We start from the raw sequence: 14,419 nt of genomic DNA, 5'->3' as shown, positions 1-14,419 counted from the left end.
TGATAATTGGACTCGACCTTCCTCACGCACTCCTTCCTTAGCCAAATTTACTGAGAAAGGACTTTGAGGTGGACTCCCCCTCCACCCGTCCGTGGGCAAACTCCTGCCGGACTGTAAGACCTTGGCCGTCCTGTCGCCTGGCCTGGGTCCCTCGAATGAATGTACACCCGCCAACTGCGCGCCCTCTCCCACCGCAGCCCCGCGCCGGGCCCCAGGATCGCAGGACCGCGGCGGCCGCAGGGAGGTCGGTTGGGAACAGGTCCTTCTGGAAGTCCCCCTCGATGCCCCCGCGGGATGGCTGACCCTTCCGGGCGGCAGACGGACCTTGGTCTCCGAGCCTCCCCTTCGCGATGCGGAGGACGCGGTTCGGAAGGTGTGCGTCGCCCAGGACCCCCTCGCACCTGCTCGCGCTCCGCAGCCGCCCCCGCAGCGTGGCGGGTGCACTGGGCTGGCTAGGGTGGCGCGGCCGGCGGCGCCTGGACCTCCCGTCCCCCAGAGGGCGCTGCCCCGGCCGGCCCCGCCCATATTTGGGCCTTACGAGCCCACAGGCCCTGGAGAAGCCGCGGGGAGGCTGGGAGCCCGCGGGCCGGAGCCGCCCGGCCGGAGAGTGGGGGCTGGGCGGCCGGCCCACCTGTGGGGGCGACTTGAGCGTTGAGGGCGCGCGGGGAGGCGAGGTGCGGGGCTGGGGGCGGCGGGATCGTGGGGATCCGCGCGCGAGCTGGCTGTGTCTGCGGAGTAGGGGCCTGGCGGGGTGGGAGCGGGCGGAGTGGGGCTCGAGGAGGTGGCGATGGTGGGGAGAAGCCGTCCCACGGGGCTCAGGACCGCGGTGATGGGGTTGGACGGGTGTCGATGTTATTGACACCTGGGGCCGGGAGAGGGTTGCGGTATTGAAAAGGGGGTGTGAGTGGGGAAGTGATGGGCGCAGAGAGAGGCTGAGGCTGAGTGTGGGAGGATGGAGCCGCCAGAAATGGAGAGAGGGAGGGATTTGAAGGAGGGGCTGTTGGCAGTATCTGGGGGGCATTGGCAGTAGGGTGGTTGAATCTTGCCCCTGGCAGGATTGGCGGTAACTTGCAAGGATGGGCCAAGCGAGTGTGGCAGGCTCTTGGCAGGACTGGGAGTGCAGCTGTGAAAGCTCCTCTGCAGTCTTTGCAGGCTGTGGCTTGGGAGAGTAGCCGTGGATGGAAGGGGAGCAGGCCTGACCTATGGTGGGGACCCCTGGCCTTACTCTGCTTTCTGCCCCTAGCCATCATGTTCAACCAGCAGCAGCAGCAGCAGCTCCAGCAGTTACAGCAGCAGCAGCTCCAGCAGCAGCAATTGCAGCAGCAGCAGTTACTGCAGCTCCAGCAGCTGCTCCAGCAGTCCCCACCACAGGCCCCGTTGCCCATGGCTGTGAGCCGGTGAGTTCCCCCTCAGGGGGCGATGGCTTCAGCCTTGCCACTCTGACCCATGTCTCGGAGCTCCTGATCCCCATCCTTTTTCCCAGTGCCATCCCCATTTGAGTCCTGGAGATCACCTGTTCCACAGAGTGGGGCAGAGAATGGAGGTGAGAAGTCTTGGGGAAGAAGGAAAGTCTGACTTTCCAAATAACCCTCTGACACCCCCCTCCCAACACACAGGGGCCTCCCCGCACAGCAGCCACAGCAGCCGCTTCTGAATCTCCAGGGCACCAACTCAGCCTCCCTCCTCAATGGCTCCATGCTGCAGAGAGCTTTGCTTTTACAGCAGTTGCAAGGTATGGATGGCCCCAGGCCTCTTCTCAGTCTCTTTTAGTGTAGCTCCCTAGCAGCCCATTGCACTAAATCTCAACCTCACACAGCAACCCTCAGAGGGAACTATTCTTGGCATCCTAGTTCACTCATGAGGACATTGAGGCTCCAGGAGGTGAAAGTCCCTAAGCTGCTAATTTGAATGCAGATCTGTCTGATCACAGAGGTGTGTCCTTGGCCATGGTGCTGGCTCTTTGGGTGGTACTCAGCACACTTCACTCACATTCAGATTAGATGCCATTTGACAGATGAGGAAGCTGAGAAGGGAAATCATTTGCCTTGCATCAGCAGTGGCTAAGCTGGGCCGATGCCTGGGCCTCTTGACCATCCAGATATCTGAGTGGTTGTCTCTAGCCCTGTGCATTAAGCCTGTGGCTTTGTCTCAATTTCCCAATATGGAGAGCAGTCTCAGCTCTTCCTTCCAAGATGCTGCTCCCTTTGTTTTGTTTTGTTTTGTTTTTTCAGACAGAGTTTTGCTCTGTCACCCAGGCTGGAGTGCAATGGTGTGATCTTGGCTCACTGCAACCTCCGCCTCCTGCGTCCGGTCCAAGCAATTCTCCTGCCTTAGCCTCCCGAGTAGCTGGGATTACAGGTGCCCACGACTACGCCCAGCGAATTTTTGTATTTTTAATAGAGACGGGGTTTCCCCATGTTGGCCAGGCTAGTCTTGAACTCCCAACCTCAGGTGATCCACCCGCCTTGGCCTCCCAAAGTGCTGGGATTATAGGTGTGAGCCACTGTGCCCCGCCAATATGCTGCTCCTGATTCTACTGGTAACCCCCTAAAGAGAGGTACAACCACAATCCCATTTTACAGACAAAGAAACTGAGGCCCAGAGGGGGGTCATGTGCCCAAGATTACATAACAAGTCGGTATTGATTAGATGGTGGTCACTCTGTGGACCTGTCAGGGCCACATGGGTGTGGACGGTCCTGGGAACTGACTTAAAAATGATAAGCAGGTAGGTAGGGAGAGAACCACACACAGGGACCTGCCACATATAGATATACATTTTCCTTTTCTTCTTTCCCGTTTAAAAAATTACAGTCTTCGGCCATGGGCTGTGGCTCACACCTGTAATCCCAGCACTTCGGGAGGCCAAGGTGGGAGGATCACATGCGTCTAGGAGTTCGAGAACAGCTTGGGTAACATGGTGAAACTCTGTCTCTATTAAAAATACAAAAATTAGGCCAGGCGCGGTGGCTCACACCCGTAATCCCAGCACTTTCGGAGGCCAAGGTGGGAGAATCACGAGGTCAGGAGATCGAGACCATCCTGGCTCACATGGTGAAACCCCGTCTCTACTAAAAATACAAAAATTAACTGAGTGTGATGATGTGCGCCTGTAGTCCCAGCTACTCGGGAGGCTGAGGCAGGAGAATTGCTTGAACCCGGGAGGTGGAGGTTGTATTGAGCCGAGATCACGCTCCAGCCCAGTGACAGAGCAAGACCTTGTCTCAAAAAAAGAAAAAAGAAAAATACAAAAATTAGCTGGGTGTGGTGGCGTGCGCTTATAATCCGAGCTACTCAGGAGGCTGAGGCATGAGAATTGCTTGAACCCAGGAGGTGGAGGTTGCAGTGAACCAAAATTGCATCACTGCATTCCAGCCTGGGTGACAGAGCAAGACCCTGTCTCAAAAAAAGGAAAAAAAAAAAAGAAAACAAATCACACTCTTGGCCAGATGCAGTGGCACGTGCCTGTAATCCCAACTCTTTGGGAGGCCAAGGCAGGAGGTTTGTTTGAGGCCAGGAGTTCAAGATCAGCCTGGGCAACACAGCAAGACCCTTTCTCAAAACAAACAAAAGAATAAAATCACACTCTTTCAAGTGGGAAAAAAGGTTAAAAATGGGGATAGGAAAACCCGCAGTGTCATCTGTTGACTCACTCACCACCTGAAGAAAACCACCAGTCAGCATATTTGTCTGTTTCATCCCATTTTCTTCTAGGCACAGAGTTGGGGATTTGTATCTGATGATGGTGATTAATATAAGTCCCAGGCTGTACCTTGTTTCTTTTTCACTGAATAGAATGGCATGATCGTTTACCATAGGATTTGATCATCTGTGTTAAGATTATTTTTAATAACTGTTTAATATTGCACCAGAGGGCTATGCCTTTGTTTATCTAACCCTTCTTAGCTGTTTGGCTCTTTCCTTTTTTTTTTTTTTTTTTTTTTTTTTTTTTTTTTTTTTTTTTTTTTTTTTTTTTTTTTTTTTTTTTTTTTTGGGTTTTTTTTTTTTTTTTTTTTTTTTTGCTGTTTTAAGTAACCTTGGGATGAATATGATGTTTGAGAGTGTCTTCTCACTGAGTCAGGGGGGATGGATGTTTGATGGCTCTTGATAAGTATTGCCAAATTGCTTTCCTAAAGGACTGGACCAGTTTGCAATGCCACCAGCCACGTATGACACTGCCGGTCTCACCATGCCCACGGCAACACTGGGTATTATATACTTTTTATATATATATATAAACGTATATATACATATAATTAAGTTGGTTGGCAAAAAGAAGCTATGTCATGAATGTTTTAATTGACATTTCTTGGAGTACTAGTGCAGTTAAACATTTTATATTTGTCTGTTGAACATTTTATTTCTTTTTGTGACTTGTCCATGTCCTTTGTTCATTTTTCTTTTAGGTTGTTTCATCTTTTGTCTTATTGTTTTTAAGAGCTGGTTGGCTCTCTGCATATATGTATATATGTATTTGTTTCAAGTTAATGTTAATTGAACATTTACTATGTACCAGGCACATTTGTATATTTCATTGAATCCTCATAAAACATTGTGAGGCAGGTGCAATTATTATCCCCATTTTACAGATCAGGGAAATCAAGCTAAGCAGGGGGAACTGATTTGTTCAAGGTCACAGAGCTCGGCCGGGCGCAGTGGCTCAAGCCTCTAATCCCAGCACTTTGGGAGGCCGAGACGGGCGGATCACGAGGTCAGGAGATCGAGACCATCCTGGCTAATACGGTGAAACCCTGTCTCTACTTAAAATACAAAAAAAACTAGCCGGGCGACGAGGCGGGCGCCTATAGTCCCAGCTACTCGGGAGGCTGAGGCAGGAGAATGGCGTAAACCCGGGAAGCGGAGCTTGCAGTGAGCTGAGATCCGGCCACTGCACTCTAGTCTGGGTGGCAGAGTGAGACTCCGTCTCAAAAAAAAAAAAAAAAAGGTCACAGAGCTCGTACTATAGAGACTGGATTTGAACCCGGCACTCACAGCACAGCTGACCCATGCTTTAAGCTTTAACCACTGTGCTTCCCATCCCAGCACTGGGGCAAGAGTTCCAACTGCCTTTCATCCCTTAAATACTTCCCAAACTCTGGGCCTCCCCTGAGGTGCAGAGCTGAGTTAGATGATGTGAAGCAGAAAGCAGACAAGGAGCTGGATGTGGTGACTCACATCTGTAATCCCAGCACTTTGGGAGGCCAAGGTGGGCGGATCACCCTGAGGTCAGGAGTTTGAGACCAGCTGGCCAACATGGTGAAATCCTGTCTCTACTAAAAATCCAAAAATTAGCCAGGCGTGGTGGTGGGTGTCTATAGTCCCAGCTACTTGGGAGGCTGAGGCAGGAGAATCACTTGAACCTGGGAGGTGGAGGTTGCAGTGAGCCAAGATCGCACCACTGCACTCCAGCCTGGACAACAGAGTGAGACTCCATCTCAAAAACAAAACAAAACAAAAAAAAGCAGACAAGGAAAGTATGTGGCTCGTCCTAGAACTGGAAGCTGGGGCCTTTGGGGACACAGTCTGCGAAGGTCTCTTGGAGGAGAGACACCTATAGGGAGGTCTGAAGGGTGAATGGGAGTCAGCGGATATAACAGCCCAGGCAGAGGGAACAGCACATTCAAAGGCCCTGAGGCAGGATGTCTGAAGGACTGCACAGGGACATGTGACTGGAATATAGTGGGGACATGTGGGGAGAATGGCAAGAAAGGAGACTGGAAAGGTGGGAAGGGCCAGACCATGCAGTGAGGAATGGGCTTTGCTGCCCAGCAGCAGGGAGCTATGGAAGTGTTTGGGCAGAAGGGAGAGATGAACTTAGAATATGGCTTGAGAAAGATGACTGTTTGCCGCCATCCTGTGCAAAAGCTGTGGCTGGAATTCAGGCAAAGGATCAAGCGGTTTTGGGAGGAGGCAGGGAGTGGGAGTGGGGATGGAGCAGGAAAGTCAGATTGGGAAGAGGCATGGGAGACAGAGTTGATAGGATCTGGGGATGGCTTGCATGGGATAGGGCAGAGAGAGGGAGGAATGAGGAAGACCCCAGAATCTTGGCTGGGGCAGTAGGTGGATGGCGGTGCCCCTCATAGAGACCCTGGGCAAGCGGTACCTCCACTCTGTCTCTGTTTTGTCATCGGGAGAAATAACACCCACCCTGATACCTGCTGGGCCGAGGGACTGAGGCAGTGTGAGGAATGGGCTTAGCACAGTGCCTGGCTCATAGTTGCTGCTGATAAAGGGTAGCTGGTGGGGGTAGGGGTGGGTGTCCTGTTATCCCAGGGACCAGCCCTCCTGCTGGTTCTCCCTATGGGCTGTGCTAAGTCTCTCACCTACTCTGTGGCAGACTCTAAAGCATGCCTGAGGGTGAGCAGGGTTTTGGGGAATGCTAAAGGCAGCACCCCCACCCCAGCTGGGGCAGAAAAGAGCGCTAAAGCCTCCTTCACCACGAGTGCCCAAGGTGAGACTGAGCCTGAGCTCTAGTCTCTTCCCTTCGGCTGCCCTTGGGTGGAAAAGTCCCCTTCAATTATCTGGGATGTTCCCATGATGCTCTGGGGCACTGACGCCTGACCCTACCGTCTGCTACCTGACCACAGTGTGACCCCTCTTCTTCTCACTTCTTGCCTGCAGGTAACCTCCGAGGCTACGGCATGGCATCCCCAGGCCTCGCAGCCCCCAGCCTGACAGCCCCCAGCCTCACACCCCCCCAACTGGCCACTCCAAATTTGCAACAGTTCTTTCCCCAGGCCACTCGCCAGTCCTTGCTGGGACCTCCTCCTGTTGGGGTCCCCATGAACCCCTCCCAGTTCAACCTTTCAGGACGGAACCCCCAGAAACAGGCCCGGACCTCCTCCTCTACCACCTCCAATCGAAAGGTGAGTGATGGGTGGGGTGGGTCAGGTGGGGATGGGAGTGGGCGGGAGGGGACCCTGGGTGTCAGCCCCAGTGCCACCCACTCTGGCTCAGCCTGGGCCTTCGAACAGGTCACACTCCCTTTATGCCTCAGTTTCCTCATCTGTAAAATGAGGGGGCAGGAATGGACTTGTTTAGTGTTTCCCAAACTTCAAATATTCTTGTATCACCGAAGGGATTTTTGCCATGCACAAATACTACCAGTACTATCATTTACTTAATGTTTCTTTTTTTGAGACGAGGTTTCACTCTTATTGCCCAGGCTGAAGTACAATGGTGCAATCTCGGCTCACTGAAACCTCTGTTTCCCGGGTTCAAGCGATTCTCCTGCCTCAGCCTCCTGAGTAGCTGGGATTACAGGCTTACACCACCACACCCGGCTAATTTTGTGTTTTTAGTAGAGATGGGGTTTCTCCATGTTGGCCAGGCTAGTCTCAAACTCCTGACCTCAGGTGATCCACCCGCCTCAGCCTCCCAAAGTGCTGGGATTACAGGCGTGAGCCACTGTGCCCAGCTTAATGTTTCTTTTAAAATTATTGGTGTGGCTGGGCCTGGGGTCTCAGGCCTGTAATCCCAGCACTTTAGGAGGCCGTGGTGGGTAGATCACCTGAGGTCAGAGGTTTGAAACCAGCCTGGCCAATATGGCGAAACCCATTCTGTACTAAAAATACAAAAATGTCGCCGGGCATGGTGGTGCACGCCTGTAATCCTGACTACTCAGGAGGCTGAGGCAGGAGAATCGCTTGAACCCAGGAGGCGGAGGTTGCAGCCTGGTGAAGAAGAGTGAAACTCTTGTCTCAAAAAATTAATAAATAAAATAAAATAAAATAAAATTATTGGGGCATGATGGTGCATGCCTGTAATGCCAGGGACTTGGGAGGCTGAGGTGGGAGGTTTGCTTGAGGCCAGGAGTTAGAGGCTGCAGTGAATTACGATCATACTACTGTACTCCAGCCTGGGTGACAAAGTGAGACCCTGTCTCAAAAAAAAAAAAATAATAATTCAGTACTGCTCAGTAGAAATAAAATACAAGCTGTATATGTAACTTAAAATTTTCTGGTAACCACATTATAAAGTAGAAAGAAATGGGCTAAATTAATATTACTAACTTATTTAACCCAATCCCATGTGAAACTATTATTTCGACCTGTCATCAATATAAAAAATGAGGCTTTTTACGTTCCTCTTTTAAAAACTACGAAATCTTCACAGTCTGGTGTGTATCTGATACTGACCTCTCAATTCAGCCCGGCCAGTTTCAACTGCTCTCCTGAGGCTGTGGGGCGACTGTGTGGGATAGCATGGCTTTGAATGAGTGAACTTCCTTTCTGTTACATTTGTTTTGAAAGGAAACATATCGTAACCTGACATTCTAAAAACTATCTAAGTTAATTACCATTCATAGAAGTATAAGAAATTGCTGGGTGCAGTGGCTCACGCCTGTAATCCCAACACTTTGGGAGGCTGAAGAGGGCAGATCGTTTGAGGTCAGGAGTTCGAAACCAGCCTGGCCAACGTGGTGAAACCCCGTCTCTACTAAAAACACAAAAATTAGCCGGGCCCTAGCGGCGGGTGCCTGTAATCCCAGCTACTCAGGAAGGCTGAGGTAGGAGAATCGCTTGAACCTGGAAGACAGAGGCTGCAGTCAGCCAAGATCATGCACTGTAGCCTGGGCAACAGAGTGAGACTCCGTCTCAGACAAACAAACAAACAAACAAAGTATAGGAAATGTAACTCGGGTAGAAGAATGCTATAAAATCCTAAGCTATGCGCTGTTGCCAGCTATAGGTTCCAGCCCGCAGCCCCCTGGAAACTTGTGTGTTTGAGAGGTGTTTACCTTTTTCCTGGCATAAGCAGGAGATCTGCAAAGGGCTCACCTCCTCCCTAGACTGTCCTGTCCCGGAAGGTCCCCGCAGCTCCTCCCTCACACACTGCTCCTGGGTGCATTCCAGGGCAGGGACGACGCCACTTCTGGAGGTGAGGGCTTTTCCTCCAGCGAGCGGCCCTGCCTCCAGCCTTCCAACGGGCCTGTTATCACAGATCTGGTCTAGTGTCTAACCTGTCCTGCCCTCATTTTTTCACGTATGGAAAAACCCAGGCTCAGAGATTGGGGTGGGGGTGGTCCTGAGTCCCACAGCTGTCGAGGTGGACCCAGAGCCCAGGCCTCCTGACTCTCAGGCTGGTGCCTGTGTCGTGCAGGGTGACAGCTGGGTAGTTTCTGAAGGGCAGAGTCCTGATATGTCCAGATTGCCATTTCCTGCTCAGTGCTCATTCCTTGGGCTTAGCAGGAGGGAGGGAAGGAGGAAGGGAGGGAGGCTGCAGGCTTCTGGTGGCCTCCTGGGGTGCCCTGGAAATGACCAGAAAGAGCTGTGTGTTTATTTAGCAGACATCTGGAAGTCCCTGCAGGGGACTCCCTGGTGCAGATGATGTATCTGGCTTTGCCCTCCCTGAGGTCTTGGACAGGAATGGGGAGGGCGGTGAGAGATATTAATGCAAATAATGCTCCAACCAATTAATTAAGACTGTGGAGGCCGGGTGCGATGACTCATGCCTGTAATCCCAGCACTATGGAAGGCCAAGGCAGGAGGATCACTTGAGCCCAGGAGTTCGAGACCAGCCTGGGAAACACAGTGAGACCCTGACTCTATGGAAAAAGAAGAAAAAAAAAAAGAAGACAGAAATGCCACGAAAAGGAAGTGGGTTCTGGACCCATTCTGGAGTCAGGAGGGCTTCCTGCAAGAAGGGCTTCTGAAGCTCTAAGTGAAAGCCTGGGGTCAGGGCCGGGCTTGGGGCTTGAGCAGAGAGAAGGCCAAGGGAGATAAGCAGAGAGGGCTGGTTGGCGGGGCAGGGAGTGTGCAGAGGCCAGGTTGTGCAGGGAAGGGGTGAGTGTGCAGAGTGTTTTCAGGCTTGGCGTGAGGCATGCACCAGGGCTGCGGGAAGCCATGGGAGGGCTTTAAGCCTGAAAGAAGAGACATGATCAGGTTTGCATTTTAGAAGGACCCCACTGGGCCAGGTGTGGTGGCTCATGCCTGTAATCCCAGCACTTTGGGAGGCCGAGGCGGGCAGATCATCTGAGGTCAGGAGTTTGAGACCAGCCTGGCCAACATTGTGAATCCCCAACTCTACTAAAAATACAAAAATTAGGCAGGTGTGGTGGCGTGCACCTGTAATCCCAGCTACTTGGGAGGCTAAGGCAGGAGAATCGCTTGAACCCAGGAGGCGGAGGTTGCAGGATTGTGCTATTGCATTCCAGCCTGGGCCACAAGAGTGCAACTCTGTCTCAAAAAAAGAAAAAGAAGGACCCCACTGGCTACTTCGTGGAAAACTGGGTGGGAAGTCAGGTCAGGAGGTAGCACTGTGGCCAGGAGAAGGCTTCGTGTCCTCCAAACCTGGGTTTATTTAACAGACAACTAGGTAGAGTCCCCTAGACACCATTGCTGGGGCATTTTTACTAAGATCATCCACTCGGCAGCTCTGGGGCCAGGCCCACCAGAGGTGCTTGGGGCCTATCATCCCCTGGAGGATGGGGGCAGCTGCCCTTGGGCAAGGGGGTACTGATAGGGGTGGGTATCGGATGTCAACATAGTTTCTGAAAGGAAGCAGGATTCTTCTTCTCAGACAATGCCTGTGGAAGACAAGTCAGACCCCCCAGAGGGGTCTGAGGAAGCCGCAGAGCCCCGGATGGACACACCAGAAGGTGAGGGAGGGAGGCTGCTGGCCCTTCAGAGGGACATGGATGGGGCGGGGCCGGTGGGCGGGTCAGCAGGTGATAGAGGCAAGTGTGGGAGGCTGGGGTTCTTGGTGGGAAGGTGGGGAGCCCAGTCCCTATCTCATGGAGGTCAGAGATGCTCTCCCCAACATCTGAGTTCCCTTGCTCATGCCTCCATTCCAGACCAAGATTTACCACCCTGCCCAGAGGACATCGCCAAGGAAAAATGCACTGCAGCACCTGAGCCTGAGCCTTGTGAGGTGTCCGAGCCGCCAGCCAAGAGGTTGAGGAGGTAACTGATGCTGAAAACCTGACCTGGGCCTGGGTGCCCTGTGCTCTCATTCCTGCAAAGGCAGGGGTGGCAGTGGCAGAGGGGGTTCACCCTTCAGTGGAGCTGGAGCAAGGAAAGGGCCTTGGCCTCTGACTTAGAGGAAAGCCATACTTTTTTCCGCATCTGACCTGGGGAAGCTCCCGGCCAGACTCTGGTGTCTTCCTTGGGACTGAGCCACCTGGAGGCCAAGCTGGATGGCTGGGTGGGAGGGATAAAGATGTTCATCTGGGGCCGCAACAGGCAGGTCGTTTACAGAGCCAGTTGGATACATGTCAGCAAATTGTGGGAGGTGAGAATGACTCTCCCCGGTTTATTTAGGTGAAACTGAGGCCTAGACAGCCAAAGAAGTTTGCCCAAATCCCCAGCCTGTAAGTAGTAGAGCCAGCATTAGAAACTGAGTCTTGGGCTGCGTGCGGTAGCTCACAACTGTAATCCCAGCACTTTGGGAGGCTGAGGTGGGCGGATCCCCTGCAGTCAGGAGTTTGAGACCAGCCACCAACATGGAGAAACCCCTTCTCTACTAAAAATACAAAATTAGCTGGGCGTGGTGTTGCATACCTGTAATCCCAGCTACTCAGGAGGCTGAGGCAGGAGAATTGCTTGAACCGAGGAGGCGGAGGTTGCAATAAGCCGAGATCGTGCCATTGCACTCCAGCCTGGGCAACAAGAGCGAAACTCCATCTCAAAAAAAAAACCAAATAAACAACAACAACAAAAAAACAAAACAAAAAGAAACAATCTTGGGCTGGGCATGGTGGCTCACACCTGTAATCCCAGGTTTCACCACGTTGGCTAGGCTGGTCTCGAACTCCTGACCTCGAATGATCCACCTGCCTCAGCCTCCCAAAATGCTGGGATTACAGATGGGAGCCACCATGCTTGGCCTAGTTTTGGCCTTCCTTGGGAGCCCCTGGGGCCTCTTTGAAGACATGACTGGGATTTTCTTTTGATCCTTCCTAGCTCAGAAGAACCCACAGAGAAGGAACCTCCAGGGCAGCTACAGGCGAAGGCCCAGCCACAGGCCCGGATGACAGTACCGAAACAGACACAGACACCAGACCTGCTGCCTGAGCCCCGGGAAGCCCAAGTGCTGCCACGATTCCAGCCACGGGTCCTGCAGGTCCAGGCCCAGGTGCAGTCACAGACTCAGCCACGGATACCACCCACAGACACCCAGGTGCAGCCAAAGCTGCAGAAGCAGGCACAAACACAGACCTCTCCTGAGCACTTAGTGCTGCAACAGAAGCAGGTGCAGCCACAGCTGCAGCAGGAGGCAGAGCCACAGAAGCAGATGCAGCCACAGGTACAGCCACAGGCACATTCACAGGCCCCAAGGCAGGTGCAGCTGCAGCAGGAGGCAGAGCTGCAGAAGCGACTGCAGCCCCAGGCACGTTCACAGCCCCCAAGGCAGGTGCACCTGCAGCTGCAGAAACAGGCCCAGACACAGACGTATCCACAGGTCCACACACAAGCACAGCCAAGGGTCCAGCCGCAGGAGCAGCCTCCAGCGCAGGTGCCAGTACAGCCACCAGAGCAAACCCATGAGCAACCTCAGACCCAGCCACAGGTGTCGGTGCTGGCTCCAGAGCAAACACCAGTTGTGGTTCATGTCTGCGGGTTGGAGATGCCATCTGATGCAGTAGAAGCTGGTGGAGGTAAGTGAGCACTGGCTTCCAGCTGGTCTGGTGACAGAACAGCTCTGCCCAGACCCTTCATTCCTCCCCTGACTGGGTGCTGCCTGGGACTGATGGCTAGGCCCGGAACCCAGGTCCAGGGTCATCCATGCTGGAGGCCTCAAGGTTCTGGCTGCGGACGGAGAAAGCAGCTCTTGGGCCTGGGGTGGGAGATGCACTCTGGGAAACAGAGCACATCTGTCATTTCAGGCATGGAAAAGACCTTGCCGGAGCCTGTGGGCACCCAAGTCAGCATGGAAGAGATCCAGAAGGAGTCGGCCAGTGGCCTAGATGTGGGAGAATGTGAAAACAGAGCTAGAGAGATGCCAGGGGTGGGTAGAGGCCCTGATGTGGCAGTGTGAGGGCCACAGAGCCCAGCAGGGTGGGATGGCCTCTTTCTGCCCCAGGCCACCTCAGGGCCTCCTTGTGTTTCCCCCACTGTGAAATGGGATGACAGCCCTCTGCCTAGGATGGGTGGACAGACCAGGCTGGGCTTGACAGTGGTCTGCATGGGACCTTCTTGCTGTTGTGCTGTCTTCACATCCGTCCCTTCCAGCCTGCCCATCCCCAAGCAAGAGCCCCGGTCTTGCATGGGTAATGTTGCCCTCATGGAGAGAGCACAGAGTGGAAGCCTCTCTGTGGGGTTTGGGTCCCAGCTCTGCATAACTGGGCAAACCCTTTCCCTTCTATGAGTCTTGTTTCCCCATCTGTCGTACAAGGGGTGGGACGGGTGGTACTGTAGGCCGACCTGGGTACACATCCTGACTGCAGTGCTTTCTAGCTGTGTAAGCTGGGGTGGTCACCTAACAGCTCACAGCCTCAGTTTCCCTATCATCAGGAAGATCCAATGAGACAATGTTGGTAGATGTCGAATGCTGGGCTGGCCCACTGTAAGTACACAGTTGGTAGAAGCTCAGTTTCTACTCCCCATGCAGGTATGGGGCGCTGGGGGCTCCCTGAAGGTCACCATTCTGCAGAGCAGTGACAGCCGGGCCTTTAGCACTGTACCCCTGACACCTGTGCCCCGCCCCAGTGACTCCGCCTCCTCCACCCCTGCAGCTACCAGCACTCCCTCAAAGCAGGCCCTCCAGTTCTTCTGCTACATCTGCAAGGCCAGCTGCTCCAGCCAGCAGGTACTGATACAGGAGATAAGGGTGGGGAGGGGTGGGGCCTGCGTGGAATGCACAGCCTGCCCTCCCAAGGCTGCCTCAGGCTGCACTGGGCCCTGCCTCCAGCAGCCATGCATTTGCTTGGGAAACATTTCCTGACCAGCCAAGAAGGCAGGTTTTGGTGGTTTTGTTTTTTTGTTTTTTGTTTCGAGACAGGGTCTTACTCTGTCTCCCAGGTTGGAATGCAATGGCATCATCTCAGCTCACTGCAGCCTCTACCTCTTGGGCTCAAGCAGGTTTTTAGAGTCCGGCAGACCTGGTTCTTATCGGCTCTGAGTAGCTGGGGGACCTTGGAAAGCAAAGTCCACCCTGTGCCTTTTTCCTCTCGCATCAGACAAAGGAAGGTTTAGGGTCAGGCACGGTGGCTCACGGTGGCTCAATCCCAGCACTTTGGAAGGCCGAGGTGGGTGGATCATGAGGTCAGGAGTTTGAGACCGGCCTGACCAACATGGTGAAACCCCATCTCTACTAAAAATACGTGGTGGTGTGCGTCTGTAATCCTAGCTACTCAGGAGGCTAAGGCAGGAGAATCCAGGAGGCAGAGGTTGCAGTGAGCCGAGAAGGAGGGAAGGAAGGGAAGGGAAGGGAAGGGAAGGGAAGGGAAGGGAGGGGAGGGGAGGGGAGGGAAAGGAAAG

At 53.4% G+C, this 14,419-nt stretch overlaps 1 protein-coding gene across 14 annotated transcripts in view; it reads left to right on the top strand.

The window, feature by feature from the left end:
* CIZ1 (CDKN1A interacting zinc finger protein 1) overlaps positions 1-14,419 on the top strand; it is a 26,988-nt gene continuing 12,569 nt past the window's right edge. For 2 of the 14 annotated variants that reach the window (XM_017848243.1, XM_017848254.1), the window contains exons 1-10: positions 1-244; positions 1,244-1,397; positions 1,617-1,732; positions 4,136-4,207; positions 6,621-6,865; positions 10,506-10,599; positions 10,795-10,903; positions 11,903-12,597; positions 12,826-12,947; positions 13,551-13,748. In XM_017848243.1, the coding sequence (XP_017703732.1) occupies positions 160-244; positions 1,244-1,397; positions 1,617-1,732; positions 4,136-4,207; positions 6,621-6,865; positions 10,506-10,599; positions 10,795-10,903; positions 11,903-12,597; positions 12,826-12,947; positions 13,551-13,748 (1,890 nt within the window). In that variant the 5' untranslated portion in view covers positions 1-159. Of the gene's footprint in view, positions 374-460; positions 675-1,243; positions 1,398-1,616; positions 1,733-4,135; positions 4,208-6,620; positions 6,866-10,505; positions 10,600-10,794; positions 10,904-11,902; positions 12,598-12,825; positions 12,948-13,550; positions 13,749-14,419 lie in introns of those variants that run through there. The other 12 variants (XM_017848245.1, XM_017848244.1, XM_017848252.1 and 9 more) reach the window with 12 other exon arrangements.

Source organism: Rhinopithecus bieti, unplaced genomic scaffold (genome assembly GCF_001698545.2).
Source record: "Rhinopithecus bieti isolate Rb0 unplaced genomic scaffold, ASM169854v2 scaffold_29388, whole genome shotgun sequence".
Taxonomy (NCBI): domain Eukaryota; kingdom Metazoa; phylum Chordata; class Mammalia; order Primates; family Cercopithecidae; genus Rhinopithecus; species Rhinopithecus bieti.
Note: the sequence above shows the minus strand (reverse complement) of the source record. Positions and strands in the feature narration are given on the sequence as shown.